This window comes from Lepidothrix coronata, unplaced genomic scaffold (genome assembly GCF_001604755.1).
Source record: "Lepidothrix coronata isolate B3197 unplaced genomic scaffold, Lepidothrix_coronata-1.0 Scaffold24, whole genome shotgun sequence".
Taxonomy (NCBI): domain Eukaryota; kingdom Metazoa; phylum Chordata; class Aves; order Passeriformes; family Pipridae; genus Lepidothrix; species Lepidothrix coronata.
In genome coordinates this window covers 2,240,584-2,249,369 of record NW_016690204.1, presented here as the reverse complement: position 1 = coordinate 2,249,369, position 8,786 = coordinate 2,240,584, and the positions used below count along the sequence as shown (strand labels likewise).

General features: G+C 62.9%; 1 protein-coding gene across 2 annotated transcripts; it reads right to left on the bottom strand.

The window, feature by feature from the left end:
• Positions 1-514: 514 nt before the first annotated feature.
• Positions 515-8,739, bottom strand: TFAP4 (transcription factor AP-4). Of its 2 annotated transcripts, none has more exons than XM_017808663.1 (7): positions 8,555-8,739; positions 4,752-4,917; positions 4,165-4,263; positions 3,505-3,675; positions 3,140-3,277; positions 1,940-2,098; positions 515-1,829 (listed from the first exon to the last, which is right to left on the bottom strand). In XM_017808663.1, the coding sequence occupies exons 1-7, from the start codon at positions 8,641-8,643 to the stop codon at positions 1,635-1,637; spliced, it is 1,017 nt and encodes a 338-aa protein (XP_017664152.1). In that variant the 5' UTR covers positions 8,644-8,739; the 3' UTR covers positions 515-1,634. The 2 variants fall into 2 exon arrangements, with proteins under 2 accessions (XP_017664152.1, XP_017664151.1); XM_017808662.1 differs by lacking the exon at positions 8,555-8,739 and adding an exon at positions 6,732-7,708.
• Between the last annotated feature and the right edge of the window lie 47 nt (positions 8,740-8,786).

Genomic DNA, 8,786 nt, shown 5'->3' with positions numbered 1-8,786 from the left:
GCCACAGCATGGAGGGGGAGTGGGAGAGACCCACAGCTATGGGGGGATGCAGAGAGGTGGGAAAAAGGGGTGCCCCCCCAAAAAAAAAGCCACAGAGAGAGATGGGTACCTCCCACATCCTAGTACAGGGACACCAGAGGTACCATCCCTGAGTCAGGGGGAACACCGACCCCACCCCAGCTGTGTGGCCTTATTAAAACCAGCCCCAGCCCTTCCCACCATCTCAGCAGTGAGCTGAGCCCTGAGGTGCTCGTCACACATGTGGGCAGCTCTGGCAGGGCTGAGCCTTTAAATTTAGCCCAGCTGCTCAGCGGGAAACCTCGCCAGGGGCGGCATCCTCTGCCTCTTGCCTGTGATTCCCAAGGCAGGCAACGCTCCCCTGCCCTCCCCACCCTTCCTCCCCTGGAGAGACCAGTGTCCACGAAGGTGGGATCCATCCCTGTCCTGTCCCCAGCCCTGCCACAAACGTTAACACCGGGACCGAGCTTCTAAAAAACCAAGTACAAACTTTATTTTGTTTCTTTACAAAGGCACGAGCCTCTTTTTTTTTTTCAACTTTCTTAACAAAATAGAATAGCTTCTCAATCAACACAAAGACCTGAAAATTGTAAAAAAAATACAAAAAAACCCAAAACAAAACAAAACAAAAAAAAAAAAAAAAAGGGGGAAAGGAACCGAGAAACAGCTGCGGCTGGGGGGGAACTTACCAAATACCACCGAGGCTCTACACACGACTGGCCTAAAACCCTACAGCCGGGGAGGGGGGAGGCGGGGCGAGGGGGGGATCCACAAAACAGGGGCCCCCCCACCCCCCACGACAGACCCAAGCGACACAATCACGAAATAGAAAAGCTCTTCGGAGCTGATGGACCCCACAAACTGGATTAAGTGCTTAAAGGAGGGATGGGAGCAGAGTTGGGGGACAGGGATGGATACGGGCATAGGGGTGGGGTTGGAAAAATCAGCCCCCACCCCGCCATACCCGTGCCAAGGAAATGAGGGTTGGAAATACCAGGGAGGGGTGGCACGTGCCGACCTTCCTGCCTGTGCTCCAATGGCATCATCCTGGGATTATTTTACTATCCAAAGGGGTTTTTCCTGCCCCACGTGGAGTGCAGGAGCCATGGTGGGGCTGGTCGTACCCTGAAGCCAGGGGTCCCTGTCCCACCTTTGCTGCCGTGCCACTTGGCATCTCCCCCCTGCTTAAAAAACGAACATTTAATTAAACAAAAAAACAAAAAAAAACACAAAAGAGAAGGAAAAAACCAAATTAAGATCCCAACCAAAGGCCCTGTCCCAAGGGAACGCCATCAGGAACAGCGGGGCTGCTGCTGGCTTGGCAGGATTCCCTGTGGGTTGGCAGGTGGGGGGAGTGATAAAAAAAGGGTGGGGAGCTGTGACTCCCATCCCAAACGCCCCCCCCCTCCATGCCCCAAGCCCCCTGCATCCCACTGTGGCCGCCCCCCGGGAGCTGAAGGGTGACCTTTGCCTGCCTCTGGCGCTCTGCTTTACAGTATTGGAAAAAGGTCATAAAAGAGACCCAAATCGCGTTGTATTTTTTAAAAATTTCAGCATATTCTCTGACATTTCCCCCCCCGCCCTGGCTCCCCTCCTTGGCTGCCGGCTGGGGGGTGTCAGGGCAGCTCCCCATCCCCCGAGGGCTCTTCTTTGCTCTGGTCCATGGAGTCACTGTCGTTGCCCTCGGTGTCGGAGGCGGTGTCGGAGGCGGAGGGCTCGGGGCAGGCGCGCACCGGCGTCACGATGACGGCGCGTCTCTGCTCCTCTTCCTGCAGCTGCTTCTCTTGCGTCCCCTCGATGTGCTGGATCGCCTGCCGAGGGCAACCACCCGCCATCAGGACATGGTCTGTGTCCCCTCTGGCACAACCCCGGGGGTTAGGGACTCTCCGAATCCCCCCCGTTGCCATCCTCCCCGACTCACCTGGACGATGGTGTCCAGGTTTTGCCGGGATGTGGAGACTGTGTTGATGACCGAGGACGGGCCCATGGTGACCACGGTGACGTGATGGGAGGGAGGCGGTGCTGGAACGATCACGGTGGGGTGGTGGGTGGGCGCTGGGGGAGCATGTGATGGCAGGAGCTGGGGAGAGAAGCAAAACCCCCCCGGTGAGCAGGGACCTGAGCAGTGGGGAGAGCATCGCGCTTGTTCACTGAGCCCAAACTCCATAAAAGCTGAAGCATCACTCGGCCGCTCCAGTTCTCCATCCCAATGGACGCAGAGGGATGCCAGCTGAACGCTGCTGCCACCTCAGCTTTGGCAGAGTGGAATGTGAGTATTCCCCGTACCCCAAGAGGGAATGATTTGGGCTTTGAAGTCAGGAGAGGCAAGTGCCAGGCCTCCCTTCACCCTGACCTGCATGGCCAGGAAGCCCCCACACCCCTGGGGATCCTCGCTTGAACAGTGGATGGGAAGACCCGCCCAAGCAGGAGGCTATGTAGAGTTCACCTAAAAATAGGCCGAGCTTTCCCAGGAGGCAGCCGGCAGGGACCCTGTGGGGACATGGCTTCTCAGAAGCCCAAGGAAGGTGGAAGCTGGTGTTCCTCTCTCCTTTTGAAGCTCCCAGAGCGGTGTGGCCATGAGCTGGGCTCAGGGGTGGCAGTGCACAGGTGCCAGCACAGCGCTCACCTTCTCCCTGCACCTTTGGCAAATCCAACTGTGCTGCAGGAAAGGCTGAAGGCTCCCATCCCCACTGCCTGCCCGCTCACTGCTCCCTTTTCCCAGCCTGGTGGGTCACAGGGAGTGGTTTGGGGGTCCCTAAAGCTCAGTGGGAGTCACTCAGTGAGAGGTGAACCCCCAGGGATGAATCCCTGCCCACCGGCAAGCAACCTTCCCTGTACAAAGCCCTCCGTGACGGGGAGCTGAGCTGCTTGGAAACCAACACGGGTGGTCCAAGCCATAGTCCCGCTGTGAAACAACGGGTGCACACAAGTACAGCCCCCTGAGCACTGCAGGGGCTTTGGACCGACCCCTTCCCAATTCTCCAATGGTGTGAGCTTTGCTGGGACATCGCTGCCCACAGGAGGTGCCAAGCCCATCACTAAACTGCCCCAACCTCCTGTATTTCACCACCTGGGGGCATCATGGGTGGGCCACGGGCAGGATGGGCTGGGGTGCACTCACCTGGGTTCGGATCTGCTGCTCACGCTCGAGCTTCTCCTGGTGCAGCAACCTCACCTGCTCCTGCTGCTGCTGGAGCTGCACCTGCTGAGCGATCACCTTCAGCTTCTCGGGGTACATGTGGGCCTCCAGGGAGCGAACCTGCGGGCGAGAGAACCCTGACATCAGTGAGGAGACGGGCACAGCACCCCTGAACCACGGCTGTGGGCTGTGCCCTGCGTGGGGTGGGCCCAGCAGAGCCAGGGAGCCCTGATGGAGCGTGGAGCAGTGGTGGCCAGAGCAGATGTCCCGTGGTCCCGTGGCAGTGCCGGTGTCCCAGGGATCTGCTGGGGCCGTGGCAGAGCCTGCTAGAGGGCACCCAGCCTCACCTGCTCCTCCAGCATCATGCGGACTGAGCGCTCCTTGTCCAGCTGCTGCCGGAGCTCGATCATCTCCCGACGCAGATCCTCGGCCTTCTCATCTTCCCAGATGTCCGGCGAGCCGATCCCCTCGTCTTTGTCCTCCGCCCGTCGCCGTTTCGGGGAGGAACCACTGAATTCCTGCCATGGGAATGTGGTGTTAGGGGACAGGGACCAGCCTGGATGGCCTCCCCACCATCCAGACCACACTCGGGTGATGCCACCCTCCACCACAGCTCCCTGCTGGGAAGGGTCTCTGCAGGGTTGTCCTTGATGCCTGGGGATGGACAGACTCCTGCATCTGCCCCCCATCCTGGTCCTCAACCCCCAGCCTTGTGCCAACCCGGTTCTCACACTGTGATACCCAGAACAGTTCAAGCTGGGCACCCCAGCACCAGAATTGCCACCGGGCTGTACCCCAACACCCCGAATGGAAAGTGGGACCCCAGCCCTTCTCCCCCTGCCAGGTTGAATGGGGCTCCCTGCCCTGCCAGGAGAGTGGAAACATCTCCGTTCCCCGGCTGATTAGGGTAGAGGGTCTTGCCCTGACCCCAAGAAACAGTGATGATGTCCCCTCCCTGGCCAGCTGGGACTGTCCCATCTCCTCCCGTCCCATCCCTGGGGCACTACCTGGATGAACCGCTTGAGCTGGGTGTTCTGCTGCAGCAGCCGAGTCTTTTCCTGCTCCAGGGAGAATATGTACTCGGCTGTCTGCTGAAGGATGGCTGCCTGTGGGAGAGCCAGGAGGGGCATGCTGAGGCAGGAGACCATACTGTCCCCCCAAACCTCCTCTTGTTGAGCTCCCTCCCTGCCTGGGAGGCAGCAGCACTGCTCCATACCCAGCCCCAGCACCTCCCTTCAGGGTCTGCTTCACCCGCAGGTCCCCTCTGGGATTTCCACCACAGCGAAATCCTCCAATTCCATTTCAGGAACCTGCCTGGCCGCCGAGCACCTCCTCAGCCCACTCCCCTCTGCAGCAGGGTCTCCTCCTCACCCAGGCACAATACCCTGCTCCTGGGGCACCGGGGGCTGCCACATGCACTCAGCCACTCCAGGCTGGTGGTGCAAACCCACTCCCACAGGGAAAACACCCCAGGAGAGACCTCGATCACTGAATTAACATATGCAAATATCCCCAATTACACTTTCAGCCCCTCCCCGTGAAGGATCACTGTCTGCACCCCACACCACCACAGCCCCGGCGACATCCTGCTCACCTTGCTGAGCTTCTCCCCGTCCGTGTGTGGGATGAGGGTTTTCAGGGACTGGAAGCCAGCATTGATGCTCTGCATCCGCCGTCTCTCGTTGCTGTTGGCAATTTCCCTGCGTATCCGCCGCTCCTGGTCCCGCTGGGTCTCCGGAGTCAACGGGATGTTGGCCAAGCTGTGAGAGAGATGTGGGGTTAGGGAGGAGGGGGCTGCACCCCTGCTGCCAGCTCACCCCGTTGCGTCCCCCCTTGCTTTGCAATGACGATTCCAGCCATCAAGAGGATTGCCGACGCAGGTGGGTGGGTTTCTCCGGCCCTGTATCCGAAGCTTTGGGGGATGAGTTGACCAAACGGTGGCCCCACTGCAGCCCCCCAGCTCCGATGGGCTCAGACACGCTGCCCAGTGCCAAGCCCGGGCGAGGGGAGCCGGGGACCCCCGGGTGGGTGAGGGAGGCTGCGGGCCGGCCGGCTGTGTCCCCTTGGGGCCGGCCGGCGTGTGTGGCCCTGGGAAGGCGGCTCCCTCCCTCCCGCCCCGCTGATGGCTTCCAGATGACAGCTCCCAGCAGAGAAGCCCCTGTCCCACCCCAAGCCGCAGCTCCTGCCTGCTTCCTGCCGCTGCCTCCGCGCCCCCCACGCCCTTGCCCCGCAGATGTGCAGGGGAATGAATGCCTCCTGGAGCCAGCGATGGCACCGGCGTGGAGGGCTCTGGACAGGCAACACCCGTGGGCCCAGGGCACCCGACCCCAAGCAAAGCCCACCACTGCGGGGTCCAGCTTCTTCACCCACACCCTGCTCCTTCCCCTGGGGAAGTGGGGAGGGGGTTTGGATCACAGGGATGGTGAGCCTGCTGGGCTGTTATACCAGCTGGCCATCCTGCCATGCCAAAGCCACAGGCAGCCACACACCCAGCACCCACTGTCGCCGGGGATGTTGCAAGGCACCAAAGACTAAACACAGGAGCCAGGCTGCTGCCACAAGGAGAGATAAGACGGGCTCCAGTCACCCATCCAGGTGCCCAGTGGCTCCGGGACAGAGATGGGAATATTCCACCCAGAGCCTTGCCAATGCCAGGCTGGGAAGAAAAGCCCGGCATCCTGCCCTCACTGCCCTCCTGGTGAGGCCATGGAGGAACCACAGAGATTTGAAACCCAGGGGTCTAAGTGATACTTGAGGTACCACCGTGTGCTCAGGCAGTGCCTGGAGGCTCCCAGGCAACCCATCATTGCTTGTTGTGACCTGGGAATGCACCACAACTCCTCAAAAATATACAGGGATGGGGAAAGACCCAGATCATCCCAGAGGGGTGGGGAATGATCGTAACTCAGCCCAAGGGGAAGGGAATGGATCCCAGCTCAGGCCAATAAGATAGAGAAGAATCGCAGCTCATCTGAAACAAACAGGGAAGGATCCTAGATTACCCCAGACGGATGGGGAAGGATCCCAGCTCAACCTAGAGGGACAGGGAAAGATCTCAGTGCATCTCAAGGGTATGGGGAAAGGTCCCAGCTCAGCCCATGGGGCCAAGAAGACATTTGTCCCCAGCCTCCAAGGCAGCATCCCAGCACAGGCTGACACTGGGTGTGCCAAGAACCCACCACACTGGTTCCCTCACGTGCAGTTCCCAATGGATGTCCTGGGGTTGTGGATCTGGGATGGGTGCCCAGGGGTCTGCCTCTCTCACTGGGAGCAGCCATCTGTCACATGGACCAAGAGCTGTTTGCAGTGGGATCATGGCACAGGGCTCCCATCTGGTGGTGGCTGTCACCCACCTCCCTGCTCCTGCCGAAACCAGCCCCAAACTTGTTCCTAAAACATGCCAAACCCTGCAGGTCTTGGGGGCAACGTCCCTCGTGGGGATGTGGCCAGAGTGCTGCTCCGGGATGTTGGACCACCAGACACATAAGGGGAACGGGACAGAGAGGCCCAGGACTGGGCAGCACGGAAGCGGCTTCTTAAATACCGGGGAAGGAGGAAGAGCCTGCTTCCTTACCGACAGACCTCCCGCAACCTGCCCCAGCTGCTCTTCCTGGGAAGAGACCTGAGAAACGACAGAGAGATATGGAGAGGGCAAAAATCCATGGATTCAGAAGCCATCCAGGCACCCAGCATGACCAGGGATGGGGCAGGACAGAGGCAGGGGGAACAAGTGGCAGCCACCAGAGCCCCCAGGGCATCCCCAGCCTAGTGCTGGTGCTGTGGGGTTTGGGTCAGGCAAGCAGAATTTGGTCTTTCCCACCCTGGTGAGAACATCCCACATGCCTGGACCTCCAAGGCAACAAACCCACGGGGGGTGTCAGAGCAGGGCACACGTCCCATGGCAGATGTCCCCACTGCCCACTCACATCCACCACTGCCCACGACTGGTGCTGTGGGTTGTGCTGGTGGGCAGAGGAGGCACAGGCATGTGGGCAGGATGTCTCTGAGCTCCCTGGGGTCACAGGTAGGGTGTCCCTGAGCTTGCAGGCAGGGCGTCCCCACGCTTCCATGAAGGGCATCCCCATGCTGACTGAGCTCAGGGTCAGCGTATACCCGAGTGTACAAGCAAGGTATAGGCAATTCCACAGGTAGGATGTCCCCCAGTACCCCAGTTCACAGGCAGGGCATCCCCCAGAACCCTAAGCTTGCAAGCAGGATGTCCCTGAGCTACTTAAGGCCACAGGTAGGATGTCCCTGAGCTCTCAGGCAGGGCAGTCCCCAAGCACCCCAAGCTCCATGCAAGGTGTCATCCAGCACCCTGAGCTCGCAGGTGGGGTGTTCTCCAGCTTCTGGAGCTCCAGGCAGGGCATCTTCTAACACCCCAAGCTTGCAGGCAAGGGGTTCCCCAGCACCCCAGTCTCACAGGCAGGGGGTCTCCCAGCACCCTGAGCTCCACACCGGGTGTCTCAGATCTCGGGGCAGTGGGAAGGCTGCGCAGCTCCCCGAGCTCTGCCCCGTGCCCCCCATCCCCGGGCGGGACAGCCGCATCGCCCTGCCCATGCCGTCACCCCCCCACCCAACCCACAGGCCCGCAGTGAGTAACGCGGGGGACCCCAGCGAAGCCAGCCCCCGCCCCGCGTCCCTGCTCCACCGCTGCACCCCCGGGGGGGAGCTCAGGTGTGGGCACCCCCCGAGATCACCGGGACGGAGCCCCTCATCCCCGTGGGGCAGAGACAGCACCCCGAGGGGCCGGGCCCCCAGCACGTGCCGTGGGGCCCGGGCTGCCCCACAGGGACTTCACGGGGCCGCCGCACGGCGGGGCCGGGCCTGGTGGGGGATCGGAGCCCCCGGGGGGGCTCAAGGCCCGGGGTGCGTGTGGGGAGGGGGAGCTCGGGGCCGCCCCGCGTGGCCCCGGGCCCGCGCCGCCCCCCCCCTCCACCCGCCGCCCCCCGCGGCCCCGCGGGCACGGCCCCCATCCCCGGCCGCCCCTCCGCTCCCCGGGGCTCCCCGCGTGTCCGCGGGCTTTGTGCCGCCGCTCCCGCACTACATGTCCCGGCAGCCCCGGCCGCGACCCGCCTCCTCCGGGCGGCTGCAGAGTCACGGCCAGGCCCGGCGGTAAACACACACCCCCGCGCCCCCCGGGTGCCCGGACCCCCGCGCCCCCCGCCCCGGGCGCCCCCCGCCGCCCCCGCGGGGGCCGGGCCGGGCTGCGGGGCCGGCGCTCCCCGCCCGGGCCACGCGCGGCCGCCGGCCCCATGTGCGCGGCCGGGACCACGTGCGGGCGGTGGGGCCGCGGCGGCCGCGCCGCTCCCCCCGCTCCCCGTGCCCCCCTTCCCCGCCATCCCCCCGCGCCTCCCCCAGCGCCCCCGATCCCGGGGTCTCCCGGCGCCCCCCCACCTGCAGAGCCCGCCGATGACCTCCTTCTCGGATTTCCTGAAGTGCTGCAGGGCCGGCACCTTGGGGGCCGGCACCATGAAGTACTCCATAACGGGGGCGGGGGGCCCGGTTCAGCCCAGCCCGGCTGGTCCCGGCCCGGTTCAGCCCCTCCCGGCCTGGCTCCGGCTTCTGCCCGCGGCCCAAGGCGGGAAACAGCTGGAGCGAGCGCGGCTCCCGCCCGCCGCCGCCGCTC